Source organism: Varanus komodoensis, unplaced genomic scaffold (assembly GCF_004798865.1).
Source record: "Varanus komodoensis strain SLA01 unplaced genomic scaffold, ASM479886v1 scaffold3, whole genome shotgun sequence".
Lineage (NCBI taxonomy): Eukaryota > Metazoa > Chordata > Lepidosauria > Squamata > Varanidae > Varanus > Varanus komodoensis.
The window spans coordinates 35,638,855-35,658,451 of NW_025335761.1; the positions used below are offsets into that span (position 1 = coordinate 35,638,855).

Here is a 19,597-nt window from a genome sequence, read left to right on the forward strand (position 1 = left end):
GGGCTGATGCAACCCACCCAGCCGTCCGGCACAGCCTGCAGGAGGGACGGTGAGCGACGGAGGCTACTTGCAGCCACTGCGGGGGCCGCCGCCGCTGCCCCGCCGCCGCCCAGGCGTTCCCGTGGCCGCGGCGACTCCTCCCGGGAGCAGACCGGGCTCGGCACAACGGGCCTGGAAAGCGAGGCCGAGAGCCGCTCCCGGAGCTGGGCAGCTGCGGTGGAGCTGAGTGTGCAGCCCGCCTCCCGCTGCAGCCGGGCCCCGGGGGTGCCTTCGCCGCCTGTTCCGTCAGTTCGGTGGGTACAGCAAGAAGGGATCCCGACCCACGGACCGATGGCGGGTGGGTGGGGGGCTCCGCGGCGGCTCCGCGTGTTGTTTCTTCTTCGGCATGAAGCTCCGCGCCGCCTGCCTGCAAGGCTGCAGTCATCATCGGACCCGACTTTCGGCGGCCCTGGCTGGGCCTCTCGCTTGCTGAGGCGCAGCACCGCGCGAAGAGCGCGAGACGCTTCAGGGGGCCCAGCCCGGGTCCCTTCGCGCATTCCTCGGGGTCGCCGCCACCGCGTCTTCCTTCACTCACCGATGTTCCTCCCGAATCTTTCCTGCCTGGCTGACATTCAGGGCGGCATTACTCCCCTTCCAGCGCATTCTTATGAGCGAACGGGGGGTGGTTGTAATCTGGACTGAAAACATTGGTGATTTCAGAGAAACCGCGGGGCTATGTATTCCTTGGCTTAATGAATGCGGAGTGTGACCGCATGAACTCGGGTACGCGGTGCCAGAATACCTTGGGAGCGGTCTCCCGTGCCCGCTTCTTTTTCTTATTCTCCCTTCTTTTTTGCTCAACATCTTAGGTTGAAAAAGGAGCTGGAGTTAACTAACCCAGCCCCTTGCATCAAGACAGGATCCTTCGCAGCAAAACCTTAGTGTATCGGTAGGTGAGAGCAGAAGGCAAGAAAAGGGAAAGGGATGTGTGTGCATGATGCATCCCTAGGTGACCCTGTAGTGGGTTGCACAGTTAAGAGCACTTTAAGGGCTGCTTTATATGATTAAATCAAGAGGCACTGTTGGCCCAGAAAGATATTTTTATTCCACTTTAAATGTTTTTCCCCCTTTTTAACCCCATTCTCTATTCTGCTTTGTGCCATGCTGCATCTCATGGGGCACCCTCTTTTCTCATTCTGCACAACCATAGTTGTTTCTTTGCTCCACCGTCAGGTTTTTTCTTGCCTGCTGTTCTAGCGCACAAGGCTCTCACTCTGCCAGTACTTCACATCAATGAAGGGGTCTTTGGTAAAAGTGGGCTGAGCATGTGCCAGGCTGTCCGGGTGCACCAGGCAGGGAAAACTGGCAACAATCACACCCCTCCTCTCTGGATGGGGTTGAGGGAAAGGGTCTTTTAAGTTTCCCTGGAGATATGGAAGAGGGCTGCAAACAGTTGGGTATTTGGAACTTGCCCTGGAGCAGGGGGTGCAAATAAGGAATGATTGCAGTCTGCCTGTATTTTGTGCAGGGCTGCCCTATCATATGTAACATAACAGTCTAGAATTCCCTTCCTGCCCCCTCATGTTCTCTGCACAGTTCTGTTGTTGCTACCCTTGGGTGTTCCTGAACCCCCTGAATGTATGTATTTAGTGATGCTGAAATAACACTGAGAGTAGGTGTTTCACCTTTGGGACTGGGCCATCCATTCTTGCTAGCCGCAATGGCGTAATGGCCAAGTTATACCAGTGCATGCATTGGTATAACTAAATCTGGGATAGGCCCTGCCTGGAGGATCTAGAAAAGAGCTGTCTAAAGCTTACAAGTTCCACAGCTTTGGGCCTGTTTTTTAGCCACACCTTTTTTTTAGCATGCTAAGGAGGATATGCAGGTCAGGTTTTACAGATTTGGGTGATGTGCGTAGTACATCTTACCGGATTTTCCCTTAACGTATTTCCAGTGTCTTGATGTTACATTTGCCAGTTTCTTTCTAGCTACTGCTTCAAGTGGAATGCTGGATTAAAGAAACCTTTGATATGATCCAGGAAATTAGTTATTGTAATACTTGGAAGACTATGGGTATATTTGGCTTTTCAAAGTCAGCAAGGTAATTCTGGGTTTTCTTCACATGGGACAGTCTTGCTGATGATTATGGGGAAGAATGCATGCCTTCACCCCACAAATGCACACTGGGGCAGAATTTTGCTTCAATTCTGCAGTTTGGTTTCTGGTTAATGACTAGGACTGAACGGTCCTTATTCTGTATAGACCAGTAACAAGGAGCAATGGTGCTTTTCTGCAGGCAGCTTTCCTTTTCACTTCATTAGTGACAATGCACACTAATAACCATGCGAGTTCAAAATGAGCCAAACTCAGTCCCATGGAAGCTCTTTTAGTTCTGTGACCTGGAGGATTGTTGCAAATATGCCATTTCAGGAATATTCCTTCTTTTTCCAGTTCTCTTAAACCTGAAAAAGAAAGGAGACCCTTGAGACCAAGTGCACAGAGGCAGTCCTAAGTCCGCTTTAGCAGTCATGCATGAAGTGGCGTTAAAGTCAATCTTCTGAATTCTTGTCCAGAAGGCAGTACTCGCTCTTCCCCACTCCCTGTCCCTGGGGGGAGTGAAATAGGTTGGAGATCAGATGGAGAGGAAGAGAAATACAGAGAGAGAGAGAGGAGCAAGCAAGAGCCACATTATGTTTCCATTTTCCTTTAATGAAGGCCCTGTGGAGGTGTATTTGAAAACACAGGGTCTCCTATGCCCTCAAGGTGGGTGAGAACACTCTCTTGGCTGGTTCCAGGGCCATATGCAACGTATGGTGGCCAATGAAATGGGGCCTGGCTCATTCTGTTGCTTGTCTTGGCAGCTCATTTCATGGCTTGTATTACCAGCCCTGGAACGCAACCACTGCCAAACTCCGTGTGTGTGTGTGTGTGTGTGTGTGTGTGTTGGGGCTTGGAGAGCTTAGCAGAGACAAATGCTTCACTGAGTCAGGCTAGAAATTTTTCAACTTGTTTCTTGAAGCCTGCATGAAAATTATCTGCAGGCCTCGCCAGAGATCTCCGCTGGGAATCTACAAGCTTGTGGGGGCGTCTGGGATACTAGCTGTTAGGATGTCAAATTCTTTGTGTAGCTCCTGGCGATTTAGAATGCCCATTTGCGTGGGTGGGTTGACAGGACATAAGGCCGTCCGTCCAAATTCGCTCTTCTAATGAGGAGCCACAGATAACTGTCTTGGGATTTTCTGGCTAGTGTCCATGGGTTTAGCAGGTAAACGAGACGCAAATTACTGCTATAATGTGACCTTTATGCTTCTAAAATCCATGGGAATATCCCGTCCTTGTCACAATTGCTAGCAGCATCTGCACTGCTATGGTTTCTGCTCAAGAGTCGTTGGTACTACCTGCTACTTCTGTTTTTGTTGCTGCTGCAGTGGAAAGGACTTCTGAATGGACAACCTTGTGCTTTTTTCAATAAGTTGCCTTCTTCCCTTGCTAGCATTCTAGGCTGGGCTTGTATATATGCTGATAGCAAAATAATACGCACATTTCATCTGTGGCCATGATGGAATGCTTGGCACCAAGATTGTCATCCATTTGGTGCCAAGCTCGGACCTTCGTCTTCTTCCAGGCATTTGTCAGGGTAAAACCTGGGTAAAACCTTATCAGCAAATGATAAGGTTTTACCCAGTCCTGGTGTTTTTAATGTAGTCATATTTTGTTTTATATTGTGTTTTTAAAGTTTGATCCTTTGCAAGCTGTCCAGAGGGCTTCAGCTGAGGGGTGTAGAAATGTAATAAAAAAAACAAATTATCTGTCAAGTAGGGCTAGATATAACTTGTTCCTGCTATTATTTGAATGAGAGGCCTTGAAGGAACATTCAGTCTTCCCCAAAGTGGAGCCCCTAGATGGCTTATAATAATAATAATAATAATGTGATGATGATGATTATGATGGTGATGATGATACACCACTGGAGGGCACCACTTCAGAGAAGGTGGAAATAGGTCTTTGGTAACAAAGTGAGAACTATTCTTAAATGTAGGTGCCTTGAGGTTATATCCAGATAAAAGTGCCATCTTCCTGATCTAAATGCCTTTATTAAAAGCAGAAACTAACTACATAAAATGGCTATTAAAAGAACTATGTTTTTCCCTACATGTCAAGTTATCCTTGGCTTCAGCTTAATTATTACTTTCCTGTCTACATATGATTTTGTTTGTGTGCAGTGCACAATTAAAGAAACCTGTTGCTTTCATATGCAGCTTTTCTAGCTGAGATATGTGGGCTGATTCTCTCTGGAGACCAAAGTCCAAATGAGGGCTGCAGACCCTTGTGTCAGAATTGAGGGTCATGATTTAAAGGCAGGAGAGGGGTGGCACCTTGTGTGCATTTCCATTCAAAATCACTTTTTTTTTTTGGCAAGAGATGGGGAGGCCTAGAGGAAAAACAGAAAAAAAAACCAATGGTTTTTTAAAAATCAAAACCACTTTCCCCCATTAGTTCCCCAGGGAAATTTTTACAGGCTTTCCATCCCAGCCCTTCATATCAGTAGGCATTTTCACAGCACAGATGTTTTCTGGTCATCGTGCCTCACCAAGAGAGAGGTGGCTTTGGGAAGAACATCATGAGTGGTACATAGAAGGCTACACCTCCCCATTTCACTTGCTCCTGTGTTCCATAAATCAGCCCCCAACCTGACAAAGCAGCCGGCTCATCCCATAGATCTGCTACCATCCTGTCTGCCTTTCGTTCTTCCTCTTTGGAAGCTTCCATTAAAAAGAGGAGGCAAATGAACTGTTCTTCTACAAATACAGAAGGTGATCTGGTAGGATGGGCACCAAGTACTGAATGGGGCAGGGGCTGGAGGAAGAGAATGAGAGAGAGCTGAAGAAGCCTAGCTTTAGAAGACAACCTCAGGACTAAATACCTGCATGTGTAATTGCAAGGCTAATGAATGTACTCGGTTTGCTCTAAGCAGAGGGTGCTTAGAACAAAGGCCACTGCTGAGTGGCAGGACACATACTTTGCGCTTAGGAGGCTGTGGGTTCAGTCCCTGGCCTTTGCAGTAGGAAAGGGAAGATTTGCCTAAGACCACAGAACCAGTGCTAAAGTAGACTGCCTTTCCCTAGTGGGACCTGCTCCCAGTTGTTTTAGACTACAGCTTCCATCAGCCGTAGCATGCACATCCATTGGGCATCCAGACTGGAGATGATGGAAATTGCAGTCCAAAATACCCGGTAAGCACCAGACTGGGGAAGGCTGGAGAGGAAAGTACTGGAACAGTTAGAAAAATAGTCTGACTTCATAGAAGGCAGCTTCTTTTGTTCCAGGGAGGCTGTGCAAACTCCTTACCTTGCTGCATAAGCAATGCACTGTGTCTTCTTCATTCTGCAGAGGCTGTGCTTGTGGCCAGATTACCAGGATTTTTCTTCCAGGATGTTACTCATATAGTGCAGTCTCTCTGTCTGTCTGTCTGCCTGTCTGTCTCTCCCCTTTTTTTGGTCATGCTCCTACCATCCTAGTGAAAGTAAACAGACGTCTTGAGGCAAATCCAGACCCTTCCTCTGCAGGAAGCAGGCCCTGCATTTTAGCTAGTAGGGAAGAGTTGTGCACACCTCCCAATTCAATCCCCCCCCCCCTCAATATCTGTACTCTTAACTCATTAAGGACTTGAGATTGCTTAGACATGCAGGGACCAGACAATACTAGGGAGTACAATTTGATTATTCATATCCATCTCCTTTTGTGGGGGTATTTCTATAAGGGAAGTTTCTAGGAAAACCTACACAGCTCCAAGGTTTAATATTTCCCCTTATTTTCTAATGGAAATGTTAGGTTACTGCAAGCTGCTTTTGTGACAGTATGCAGACATCCTCCTGCTTTAAGTGTTCTGGCATCTCTGTAAGAATAACTTACACAGCCTCTCAAACTTCAGTGCAAGCCACATTTCCCAGAATATGTGTAGAATAGCATAGTCACACATTGAAGGCAAGTAAAGTATTACCAGTGGTGTGATGTGAATGCCGAACTGCAGGATTTCATGTGCCTTTGTGCATGTGTCAAAGATGCACACACATACGCACTGTCTCTCTTACACTCAGCATAATGTCCAGCTTATTAGGATGAACACAACTGCAAATGTGTTACCATGTACACTGTAGCATGAAGTAGGAACCCCATCAAAGAAAATGCCTGTGCTTTGTTATTATCCTCATTATTTGACTTACTTTCTGTTAATCTGTCACAAACAAGGTGAAGCTTGAAAGCTTTGCTATCACCTCATCTGTCTGCCAGAGCTTGGAGTGGTTGTAAGCATGTTTGAGTGAATAATGTCATTGTTCCTTCTCTGAGGAAAGTTGGTGAATTGGGCTCCCCCACATTCTACCCCAATCATGTCAAAGTGTCTGCATACAACTGCAATTTATGATTGCAACCTTATATCCAGTAATCTAGGAGTAAATGCTCAGTGGGATTTACTTCTGACTATGCAAGTACGGGATGGTGGCGTCCACTGACTTGCATGTATCGATCTGGAACTGAGACTTCTAATCTTGAATAGCAAACCTGACTTCCATTGAAATAAACCTGTAATTCCATGTTTAGAGCAACTTTTTTTGCAGTGGTAAAAAACAAGTAAAAATGCCCATGCACAGATATTTTTCCAAGTAGTGAATCCAGATGCAACATGTTTCTTAGCTGCAGTAAGAGATCAGTTCCAGAGCACAAAATTGGAGGTCATCTATGTTAAAAGTTTGTCTTGAACCGATCACATAGTGGCTGATCTGGATCAGACTTCAATAGCTCAATGTACATGCATATAGCAATCTCTCGAGTATATACATTCTGTTGAGCCTTAGTTCTTGCAATATGCCAGTCCAGAAATTTCTCTAATGTTACAGTCCTAGTCTTGTCTGCTCAGAAGTAAGGCAACTGAGTTCAGTTGGATATACTACCAGGTAAGTGTGTATAGGACTGTAGCTTAAGGCCATATCCTTTTTCTAGGCTCATGGCTGTTTCTTCCAAACAGTGGTGCGCAGCACTAGGCCTAGTACTGCTGCTATCATAGAGCAGCTGGTCAGACACTGGAGAGGTGTGGAAGAGCCTTGCTGAAGGTGGTGAAGCAGGTGGTTAGTCCCTTGGAGGCCCTCGCCTCCTAAAATGAAGGTGGAGAAAGCAAAGTAGGGGAAAAGTGTACATTTAAAAAGGTTGGGAGAAGAATGAGGATGGAGAACCTCTGACCCACAGGGGTCTCCCCAGCAGCTAATTGGAGATAAGAGCTTTTCCTTGGAATTTGTTCATCAGGTTTTGAAAAAGGTTCTTCCTGAATATATGTGTGTGTGGGAAAGTGGCTGATAGGAGATGGGCCTGGTAGTAACTTGCTGTTTTCTAGATGTTTTATACTAAAATTCCTATCAGCCCCAGCCACATGGTCAGGGATTATGTGAGTTGTAGTCCAAATCATCTGGAAGACTATCAAGTGGAAGCATTGACTAGATGAACAGAAAGCTTAGTATTCATAAGTTTCTAATAAGCCTAAGATTGTGTTGCTGATGAGTTCAATAAAAGTGCAGCCTTCATTGAAAGAATGAGGTTTAAATGCACACAATGTCTTGCGGATCCTGCTCTAGTCTTGAGGCTCTAGAAAATGCTGTTTATACATAAATGCAGTGGCTAATGCAGCCTCCTCAGAGTTTGGTAAGGAGTGCTTTTCTTATAGATAACCCTCATCTTTTGCACTGTATATAGTGTTCTGCACATATTTTCTAATTAAAACAAACAGAAACAGTGGCAAAACAAAACTTTCTAGGAATCAGCAGTCATTTATGTTAATGCTATTTATTTATTTATTTATTTATTTATTTATTTATTTTGAACCTGTTTATCCTGTATTTCACTCATCTGATTCTCATCTGATGCTTCAAAGGGAAGTGATAATAGCAGTAATAGCAACCACCAGCACCAAACCTGCGCCATACCTTTGTCCCACAGGGGCTGGCAGCTGAGTGTTGGTTCTGGCAGAGACGGGGTGCGGGCAGGCCACCTCTCAGCACTACCCTTTCTGGCTGGCAAATGGGGCCAGGCTGGTCTCACTCGTTGCAAGATGTTTTTGCTGGGAGGCAGGGCTTACAGCCTGCCCATGGCCTGGGTGCCCTGGTGGGTGGCAGAGGCCAGGGTGCACTTCCCCTATGCTGTCCAGTCCTTGGGTACCTGTCAGTTGAAGCCCAGTGCTCTTTCTAGCAGGGACCGGGAAACCAAAAGTGCTTGTCATAGTCTGTGGTTCTTGATTTTCCCCACAGTATCTTGCTTCCTAGCTTTTCCCTTTCTGTTGCAGAGATGCCAATTACAATAGTGGAATTACTGTCCTCTGTGCTATTCCTAAATATGAAGTCCATTTTTATTGCTTCAGCTTCCTGTCATCATGGTGACTGAAACTGAATTCTTAAGCTAATGGATCCAAGATGGTGTTTTGTGAGGTTATCTTCTCTGATCTCACTGCAATGAGAACTTAACCAAATAGGATAACTAGGATATGCAATACTCAAATAGGATATTTGTAGTTTTCATTCAGGTTGCCTCATAACTTTCATCTGTGGACACCCTACTTTTAATCTTAAATAATTTGTGCAACTAGCTAAGTTCCTTGTTGCCATTCCACCTTCCTCCTTGAGTTTATAAATAATGCTGACCGGGCTGGCTGCTAGATTAGGTAATCATTGTTTCTTGTTCTTAAAGTGTTGACTTCATGAAGTTGGTTTTTATCACCCTCTGGCAAAGAAATCAATTATTACCTTTTTCTCAGTCCACCAGCCTTCATACTTGATTCAGCAGTAGTGCAGGCTTGTAACCATATACAAAATACACAATGTTCACTCATTGTGGCTTTGAGTGATATTTTATCTCAGACAACCTCCTATCTTTGCGTCCTGTTTACCTAGCAGGGCTGGTCCTGCTGTGAGACAGAGTGGGGGAGCTGCCTCAAGATAAGGGATGGTGAACTGCAGCCAGTTCTTGGAGGACAGACTGGTGGCTGCCCTGCAGCCTGCTCTGGGCCCTCTCAGCTAGCCTGCTGCCTGCAGGTGTAGTGGAGGGCACTGCCCCATCATTAGTGCTGGACTTGGCTTCTGTCTGTGGAGCAGCTACGGGGTGGGCACTCCCTTTCCTACTCGGAAGGGATGGAGCTGGTTTCCTTGTCAAATTGTTTCATAGCACAGTGGTTAACTGTGGGACCTCACAGTGGGACTTCTCGGTAATAGTTCAGCTGCCTCTCCTGGAGAGACTCTGGGGGACAAATATGCCTCCTGGTCCCTTTGCGGGCAGGTCTTCCAGTCTGGTAGGGATCGCTTTTCCTGTGACCAGATGCTTTAGCAGAGAGAGCATGTTCTTGCCTAACCTGTGCCCTTCCCTGAAAGCTTCATGATGAACTGTGATTGCCTTGCCTTTTGCAGTCCCCTTGCTCAGCTTCCTGTACTCAGTGGCTGTTTCTCTTTCTCTTTCCTAGGCTGTGGGTTTGCATATCCTGCTATGATGCCAGGGCAGATTCCAGACCCATCCCTGACAGCCGGGGCACTGCCTGGCCTTGGCCCCTTGACAGGACTGCCTGGTACCACCTTGACGGCAGAGGAGCTGAAGTATGCCGACATCCGCAGCATCGGGGCCATGATCTCGCCCCTGCATTTCCTGGAGGTGAAACTGGGCAAGAGGCCTCAGCCAGTGAAAAGCGAGGTGAGTTCCAGAATGAGTGTGTCCAGTGCCAGCTTTACTTATAGACCAGGTTGGCAAAGTCTGCTAGAAACTAATTCCATATTGTGCATGGGTGGTGATGTTTGTGGGCCTTTTCCCTCCTGGCAGCTTTCTCAGACTAAATTTTACCTCTGCCACCAAAGATGATGATCTGCTTAGTTCGCTTCAGTGAACTGTAACAGTTGCTAAAATAGCCAGCTAAGGCCTTAATGCAAAGCACACCTAGCTTGAAATAAGCTTCATTCAACTCAGCGGACTTAATTAATGAGTAGACAGTCTGAAGTCAACTTTTGTGCAGTCCACTCATGATTGTATAAATGCAGTCATGTATTGGATAGCACTGTAAGCAAACTAGAACATACTGCAGTGTTGTCATCTTTGTGATGCTTGCCTCTAGCTTTGTTTGGCCTGTTCTTGTTTGCTGAGGTGCTATTATCCATTGGCTCTATATTACATGAAGGGAAACTGAGGCACCACTGACTACAGTTTTGGTATCATTTAAAAAAACTTGTTAAATTAATGACTGATTTAAGATGCTTGATATCAATTTCTTGTTATATTATTTTCTGCCATAGGTAGATGTCATGCAATTTTTAAGGGAGGCAGGATAGATATATTGGAAACAAAAGGACAATACCAGACCCCCGGGGTCTTGTAGCTCAACCCACGCACAATTCTGGCTGGGGAAGGCAGCTGGAGAAGCCACCGAGCACCACAAGGATCAATCATATCTTGTTTGTGCCTTTTAAAAGCTTTTTCAAGGGTCGGCAGGGCCCGTGTGTTTCCCACTCCTGCTGTAAACTACCCAGAGAAGCATGGTTGAGATTACTGGCAGGATAATAGCTATGAAGGATGCTGTGTACTGGTTAGACTGGGTTGGACTTGAGTTGTAAGCTCTGGGTCCAAATCCTCAGTTGTTAAGAAGCCAGCTGCATTACCATAGCCATTCACTGACTGGGTTCAGGCAACATCATAACCTATGCTCAAGGACTGAAGATAGCTTATTGCTGAACTATTGGTTGTTAATGATACATGGGTTATTATTTTGTCTGAACTCAGCTTCACTAACAAGCATGGTTTGTTAACTCGTGAAGAAATGTATTCTGTGTTGTTAGACTGTAGGATGCTCTTCCTGGTTGTTATCTCAGCTGGGTTTGGACAACATAATAGCACACTTGTGATAGCAGTTGCCATTGAGAAAGCTAGAACTAGTTTGCCGAAATATTTGCAAATAAAAAAACTTGAAGGCTGCACTCCTGTGCTCACTTACTTTAGAGCAAGCTCAGTGGTACATCCTTCTACATAGACACACAAAGGAAGGGGTTTCAAGGCTGCGAGTTTAGGGAAAGATCCAGGAGTATTAGGAGATGCAACAGGCAGTAAGGAATATTGTCAGCACTGCAGAGGGGAGAGTAGCCCGTAATTAGCATAGTAATAAGCACTGATAGAGTTCTGCCTGTAGGGCCAGACAGCAGTGGAGTTGGTTGGAGTTGGTCTGAAGGAGAGGTATGCACTTCTGGACCTGGTTATGGCACAGAAAAGCCTTGGGCACCCTGTATGATGACCTGTGCCAAGAGAGAGAAAGGAGGAGGGTGACCCCATCGACACTGCTGCACTTCTTGGCAGCTTTCAGTACCTTCAACCATGGTATCCTTCTGGGTAACTGTTGGAGTTGGCGGGGGGACACTGCATTGCAGTGGTTCTGCCCCTTCTTGGAGGGCTGTCTTCAGAAGGTGGTGCTTGGGGAATATTGTTCAGTCCTGTGGATTCTCCAGCATGGAGTTCCTCATGGGTCTTTTCTGACCCCCCTGCTATTTAACATCTGCATGAAACCACTAAGTGGGATCATGCAGAGTTTGGGTGCTTTGCCATCAATACACATCTCTGTATGTTCTTTTCAACATCAGCAGATGAGGCTGTGGATGGGCTAAACTGGTGCCTCACTGCAACAATAGACTGGATAAGGGCTAACAGACTGAAACTCATTCCAGGCAGGACTGAGATGCTGTTGGTGGGAGGTTCCTTTGACCAGATGGAGGATGTTCAACCTGTTCTGGATGGGGTTGCCCTTCCCCTGAAGGAGCAGGATCATAGCTTGGGTGTGCTCCTTGATCCATCTCTGTCACTTGAAGCTCAGATGACCTCAGTGCTTGGAGTGCCTTCTACCAGCTTTGGCTGGTGGCCCAACTATGCCCCTACCTGGGCAGGGATTCCTGGCTCTAGTAATCTATGCTCTAGTAATCTCTAAATTGGATTATTGCAATGCCCTCTGTGTGGGGCTGCCCTTGAAGATGGTTCAATGAGTGCAGGTTAATAATCGGGACCTGCAGGGCAAAACACATAAGACCAGTTCTGGCCTGCTTCCACTGGCTTCCTGTATGCTTCTGGCCCCAATTCGAGGAGCTGGTTTTAATCTATAAAGCCTTACACACTTTAGGACCAGAATACCTGTTGGAGAGCTCCTCCCAACCGCAATCTACTCAGATCCCACACTCCACCTCTGGGGCCTTCTTCTGAGTGCTGACCCCAAGGGAAGTACAGAGGGTAGCAGCAAGGGGGAGGGATTTCTCTGTGGTGCCCCCCCGTCTATGCAACAACCTCCCTGCTGCAGTCCAGCTGGCATTGAATTTGTCATCTTTTCTGGACCAGGTTAAGGCCCAGTGCTCTTAAACATCTTTATTAATTATTTAGATGAGGAAGTACAAGGAAAGATAATCAAATTTGCAGATGATACAAAACTGGGTAGAATAGCAAATGCCCTAGAAGACAGAATGATGAAGGTCCAGGGTGAACTGGATAAACTTGAATACTGGGCTCAAAGCAACAGAATGAGATTCAATAAGGACAAGTGCCAAGTCTTCCACCTAGGAAAAAGAAACCAAATGCATCGATACAAGATGGGGAATATGTGGCTCAACAGAACTGAAAAGAAAAAGACGTTGGAGTAATTGTGGACAATAGGCTAACCATGAGACAACAATGTGATGCAGCTGCCAAAATGGCAAACACTATTTTGGGATGCATTAAAAGAAGCATTACTTCCAAATCACAAGAAGTAGTAGTTCCTTTATACTCCTTACTAGTCAGACCTCACCTGAAATACTGTGTCCAGTTCCAGGCACCAAGATTTAAGTAAGATGCAGAAAAATTAGAAAGGATCCAGTGGAGGGCAACAAAAATGATCCAGGGTTTGGAAACACTGTCCTATGAGGAGGGACTGAGAGAACTGGGCATGTTCAGCCTTGAGAAGAGAAGACTGAGGGAGGACATGATATCCCCCTATAAGCACCTCAAAGGCTGTCATAAAGAAGAAAGTCAAGATCTCTTCTTGCTGATGCCAGAGTGTAGGACACAGAATAATCAATTCAAGTTGTGACAACCCAGATTCAGGCTAGATATCAGGAAAAGCTTCCTCCTTGTCAGAGCAATACGAAAGTGGAACCAGCTGCCTAGAGAGGTGGTGGGCTTTTCCACACTAGAGACATTCAAGGTGAAACTGGACAGCCGTCTGAGTGGGATGGTGCAACGTGGTGTCCTGCAACAACAGGGAGTTGGACTGGATGGCCTTCATGGCCCCTTCCAACTCTACTATTCTATGAAGATGACCCTCTTCTCAGGCCCTTATTTGCCCACCCAGGGGCATGAAGAAGTCTTCTGCAGAGTCCTTAAATTTCTGAATTTTTAATTTCTATTGGCTATTTTTTGTGTTTTATTAAATGTTTTACTGGTTTTATGAGAATTTTATTGTATTTTTATTGACTGTTTTTTAACTGCCCAGAGAGCTTTGGGTGTGGGTGATACAAGAATGAATGAAAGATGAAAATTTCCCTCAGCCCTAGCCAGCGTAGCTGGTGATGCAGTCCATGGGGGCTGTATGACATGACATCTTAGGGGCTGTGAGGGTTAGGGTTGGAGACAGTTGTAAGGCCACAGCTTGCTCAGCCCTGGTCTCAAGGGTGCTACTTGAGATAATATTCCTTGGATGTGATATTTAGGATGCCGCAGGGTTCAGATGGTCTTTAAGAACTTTATACAAGAAGAGTGGAAATGGGTTGTTGGAGGGGCTTGCCCTGAGCATCCAACAAGGAGACTGTTAGGTTGATTCCCTTTTATTTTGGTCCGTTCATTGCGCTGTGCTTGTGTCTTTCTGTCCAGCTAGATGAAGAAGAGGAAAGGCGGAAAAGGCGCCGAGAGAAGAACAAAGTAGCAGCAGCTCGATGTCGGAACAAGAAGAAGGAGAGGACAGAGTTCCTGCAGAGGGTGAGTGATTCACTGTCAGCTCAGGAGCTTTCTTTGCCATAACTTTGTTCTCTTCTTTCCCGGTGCATGCATACTCTTGCAACAGATAGAAAGGCCTGAAAAAATCCTACAAAAAAGCAAAGACTGGGCATAAGCAAAATTCCAAAATTCATGTTAGTGAAATATCATTATTAGGCCAGTCAAAATGCCATTCAGATTTTTGTTATTTTGGATCACCAGATCTCTTCATCGGGCAAGATGTTTCAGGAGGCAGGGGACAGGGAGAGAAAGGGAGAGCAAAACTTTTGATGGAGTAAAAAGCATGGCAGCTGCATGAGCACAGTCTTGAGATGGCATAAAGGAGGGTGTGATCAAGGGTGTGCTCATGGAGACCCCATGACTTGTCAGATTTCCCACCTGCACCCCCACATTTGCCACATCTTGGATGATGAAGAAAGTTGCAAATCTTGAAAGCTTGCCATGTTTGTGGCCTTTTGGTATAGCAAAGACAGTAGGTCAGGTGTGTCAGTGTGGTGTGATTAGAATGCTAGACTGGGGACCTGGGAGATCCAAGTGCCAGTCTATTTGACCTCGAAGATCTCTGGGCGACTTTGGGCCACTCACAGACTCTCAGCATCACCCACCTCACAAGGCTGTTGTTGTTGTGAGGATGAAATGAAGTGGAGGGGGATTATGAAAGCACCTTGGGTCCCTTGCAAGAAGAACAAAACAAGATACTGATGTAATTTTAGTATTATTATTAAACAAATATGGAGGAAGAAAGCTTGTTTTCAACCTCTACATGAAGGCTGAATATTTAACAACTTGGGTATGAGTCCTATAAGGCGCAGCCACTCTCTTCCACCTGCCACCCTCCAGATGTGTGGACTGGGAGTGATGGTAGTGCAGAAGATCTGGAGGGCACTGGGCAGGGTAAGGGAGCAATACGGGAACTTGAATATTAAATGGCGGGCACTTGGCTCTTTGATTTGTCCGTTGGACAGTGCTGTCACTTCTTCTCATGCTTCAGTCTAGCTCCTTACAAATGCTTGCCGCTGGTTTCCCTGGTCCCACTTAGGAGTCTGAACGCCTGGAGCTCATGAATGCTGAGCTGAAGGCCCAGATCGAGGAGCTGAAGCAGGAGAGGCAGCAGCTGATCTTGATGCTGAACCGCCATCGCCCCACCTGCATTGTGCGGACAGATAGCGTCAAAACGCCGGAGAATGAGGCCAACCCACTCCTCGAACAGTTGGAGAAGAAGTGAAAGGTCACAGGTGGGCAAAGAGAAGCAGGCGGCAAAAGACAAATGCAGGGTCTCTCTCATCTATGTACTGTATGAAGAACTGTGCACAAAAGACTTGTGCAGCCAGAACATGGCAAGCTTCCTTGGGGATTGCACATTCCAGCCAAACAGAGGGAGTGGAGGAGATGACCACAGATACCCCAGGAGGGGAAGCTCTCGCTGCTGTGCTCAGGCTCCACCCGAGTGAGTGCGGCCGGTGTTGCGCAGGGGGCCCTGCAGGTGCCTCGTCCTGGCTCCTCCGACTCTTGGAGAACCCTCCAGCACCCCTTTGCTGTGCATGCCGCGTCTGGAACATGTTGGGAGGCTGAGAAGCTGGTGCCGGGCTCCCTCCCACCCCTCTTCCCACAGGCAGCGGCTGGCGGTCAGCAGAGAAACCAGGGTAGGAAGCAGCGCGGACAACGGTCCGCTAGCGTTCGTTCCAGCACACTCCCAGCCTGGCAGCGTGCCCGTCTCCCAAACTGAACACTTGACACCAGCCCTGCCGCACGGCTGGGCCTGCCTGTGGCGCTGGGGCGCAGGCGCCCGCCCACAAGCACCCCCTCCATGCAATGTTTACAGCCCAGCTGTCCAGGCCATGCTTTTACAATGCACATTTTTACACTTTTTTATATTTTTTATAAAGGTTTTGTTTTTATACAGCAGTCTCTATATGGAATTATATAATCACTAGATGTGATCTCATAGATATGTATGTTATTATGGTCTCTCTGTTACAACCGCATATGCCACAGTTATCTCTTTTGTGTTACTTGTTTGGTGGCATCTGGCTCCTTTCCCTCGGCATGCTGGGAAAAGGTCCTGGGCCTTTGCACTGGCTCCACTGCCATGTCCATCCATGTATGTCCTTCATAATATTCAGTCCTGTATCTCTCAGTAAATGTTAACTTTTACTTATCCTGTGCCTTGTGCTTTGTTACCCGTCTTGCCTCATCACCTTTATTGTAACGTGCGCTGCAAATGCTTTGTGCAGTTGCTGGCTACTGCTAGAGTGGCCTGATTTGAAACTAATCAGATACTGTTACACATAGCAGGGAGTGTGCTAAAGACTGGGGCCTGCAGCCAAAGCTGAATCGATTTGCCCAGGTAAGGACTGCAGAGTTGCAAAGTGACACAGAAGAACCATGCTTTTACCTCCCACTTATGAATCAGTTTATTATATGGCAGCTTACATGCAATCAATAAACTAACAAGACAGTTCCTGTGCTCAGGCTTACCATCTAAAAGGGACAACTCTAAAAGAAAATAGTGTGGGAGGGAAGAGGAAAAATGAAGAGTCGGGCACCAATTCTTAAAGGTAAATACTGGCTCTTATAATAACCAGCTGGAATGGAAGATAATATAACTTGCATATGCGAGAGCTTGGAAGGCTCTGTTTTCTGCTCTTCAACACTGTAAGGCTTCTGTTTTTGCTTCTTTTTCTGTTGATGCTGTGTCTCAAACAGCCACACCCTCAAAGGAGCAAGGAATGCTGGACCCACTCCTTCCCATTCTGGAAATGAGTGTCAATTTGTGAAGCTAACGTAGCTCAGAGGTGTTGTCCTTGTCGTGCCTTTGAGCACCTGTAATAAAGAAGGGAAATACGTACATTTAATATCAGCATATTTGTATTCAATTGCCTGGTATATCATTGAGGCTGAACTGAAGAAAAGAGCTGTCTCCGGGGTGGGGTGGGGGGCACACTGACCTGAACATGAGGCAGAGGTTAACCAAGGTTAACATCACTTTTGAAGGTAACTTGCATGCAATATTTTCTTCCTAGACTAATTCCCATATAGGAAAATTATGTAGGAAAGGCCACAGTCAGGCATCTCTGGAAAGGGCAGTGCAAAGTAGCTTCTGCAAGATCAATCGTGGATAGAGCACCCCCTGCATAAGGGTTACCTACAGTAGCTCATGGGAGTCTTTCTTTCATGGATATTAATGTTAATGTGTGTGAAACAGCCTTGGGGTTTATTTATTTAATATGTCTAGCATGGCTAGAAATACTTCCCAGTGCTCATGGGAGCTTGCCAAAGAACAGTAACAATCTAAAAAAGCCTGTATAAAATACAACTCTTAAAATCCACAATTACAGCAGCACAGGCTTAAAAATGTAGCAATATGATACACTGCACATGATTTCATTACTCACAATGATCCAGCCAAAAGTATTATGGCATCTTAAAGCAGCCTATTCAAATTGGGTACTCCAAACTCCTAGCATCTCCTCTCCTAACTCTCTTGCACCCACAAGTCTGTTCTGGAGGGTTCCCTAATCCTGAACAGATTGTGGAAGGGGGCTCACAAAGGCAAGGGGAATCTATTCTGGGGTTGAATGGACACCATTGGCTACAACTGGCACAACGTTATAATGGCATATAATTCTAAATAAAACTTGCAGCTCAAAAATTTATATAAGTGTGCATGTGTGTATGTTTTAGATCAGTGGTTTTCAACTGTTTCAAAGCAGGGGACCGGCAAAAACAAGAAAACCACCTCAGGGATTGCTGAGGCAAAAGCAAAAGGCAGCATACACATAATACAGTATTCTGTGTGTTAGTTTCCAAACACAATACCAGGAAGGAAGGAAGGAAGGAAGGTCTCCAAAACAACCAGAAACCAATCAACAAAAATGCCAACAAAAGAACAAAATACTGAAATTGGTGCAGCGTGGCTCCCACTGAGCTGTCTCTCCCCTTCCTGGCCCCCTTGGCACCAGTGCACCCCCGCAAATACAAAGCCAACCAAGAAAGAGGTGGTGGAGAACAATTGGTCCCTGTGCCAGTCTGCGGCAAGTGGGATGCAGTGCCCCCCACCCCCACCACAAGAACCAGCAGGAAATCTCCCACACACTGGTGGTTGAAAACCACCGTTTTAGACTAGAGGGCACTACTGGATGCAAGAACTATTGTCTTCAACTGGTGGGAATATTTGCATACAGATATGGCATAGGGGCCATAGGTTCACTCCCCCCTTGCGGCAAAAACTTCAAACAAGGCTATTTGTTGCTCTGAAAGTAATAATCCTGCCATTAAACTAACCCTCAGTTTCCCCCAGATCCTTTGCAAAAGGTGTGCCCTGTATAAATGCTTAACGCTCAGGAGGTTTTTCTGAATTAGTGGGGCAACTGTACCAAGGGCCCAACTCTTTGTAGCTCCTGCTTAAACCTCCTTGAAGGGGAAAACTCAGAGCAGCTTCACCCAAACTGGTGCTCTCCAGACATTTTGGACTTCAGACACACCCAGCATGGCCAATGGACATGAAAGTTAGTGTTCCAGATATCCAGAGGGAATCCGATTGGGGGAGGTGAGGAGCTAATTCTTGGAAATAAACAAGAATCCTAAGTGCAATGAAGACTCTAATCCAGAACGATTATATTGCCTGCAGATACAAGTCCTTCAAGCTATTCCACTGTTACAGAAATACAGACAAACCCTAAGCCACTTGTGCCCGCCTGTGCTTCAAAAACACATTGCACAATCAACGTCATTGCAATAAGAAGCACCTCTTAATCCCACTGAAGCACCATGTGGGCAAGTCAGGAACGTGTCCTTCCCCATTAGCAGACCCCTCTGAAAGGGCAGGTCCCGGCATGTTCCTGGACATAGCAAGGAACCACACTGCTAAGAGCAGCTGTGCTGGGCCAATGCCAGGGCTCCCGTTGCTGCTCTCCTACCTGGACCAGTCGCAGTGCCAGAGACTATTAGAGGGCAAACCACTAAATAGGGTGTTTCATGCTGCCATTAGCACTCACTCTGCTCTTGTGACTCCTCTTGGCAGGGCTGGGATGTGTTCTTGGGAACACTCTTTTAAAACTGGAATTAATCACAAGTGAATGCTTGTGCAGCTCCTCTCTCCATGAATAGCATAGGTTAGAACAGTGCAATGATTAGGATGTACTTGGGATGTTGCATTATACTTGGCCAGATTTTACCTTCAGCTGCATCAGGGAACCTCTTAGAGGGGCAAAGTGGTGGTGGCAAAATACCAAAAATGTCACTATATTATCACTTAATACTCTTACTGACTATGATTAAGCCGTGGGAGAAGTATTTCAATCTTGCTGAATGGAGAAGAATGTGGAAAAGCTGGGAAGACCAAGCCACCTTTTCCTGGGTGGCCAAAGGAAAGGAAAAGGGGCATGGCCATCTGAGAATCCCGGGGGACTAGATTGGGACCACCAGGTTTGGTCCACTTGCAGTGTTCTAGCCATCTCTGATCTATTCTAAGTATGGCTACATCTGCACCAACTCACTAGCAAGGTGCCTACAAGTTCACCATTTTGCAAGAGTCATCATAACTTCACTATCAACCGTGCAATGTACCTGCAGATCATGTAGCACCTGCTTGGTATGC

General features: G+C 46.3%; 1 protein-coding gene across 2 annotated transcripts; it reads left to right on the forward strand.

Moving 5' to 3' along the window:
- The first annotated feature begins 234 nt into the window (after positions 1-234).
- JDP2 (Jun dimerization protein 2) lies at positions 235-16,890 on the forward strand. Of its 2 annotated transcripts, none has more exons than XM_044437248.1 (4): positions 235-293; positions 9,479-9,702; positions 13,876-13,980; positions 15,038-16,890. In XM_044437248.1, exons 2-4 carry the CDS (start codon positions 9,502-9,504, stop codon positions 15,221-15,223), a joined length of 492 nt encoding a protein of 163 aa, XP_044293183.1. In that variant the 5' UTR covers positions 235-293; positions 9,479-9,501; the 3' UTR covers positions 15,224-16,890. The 2 variants fall into 2 exon arrangements, with proteins under 2 accessions (XP_044293183.1, XP_044293182.1); XM_044437247.1 differs by lacking the exon at positions 235-293 and adding an exon at positions 899-928.
- Positions 16,891-19,597: the final 2,707 nt, after the last annotated feature.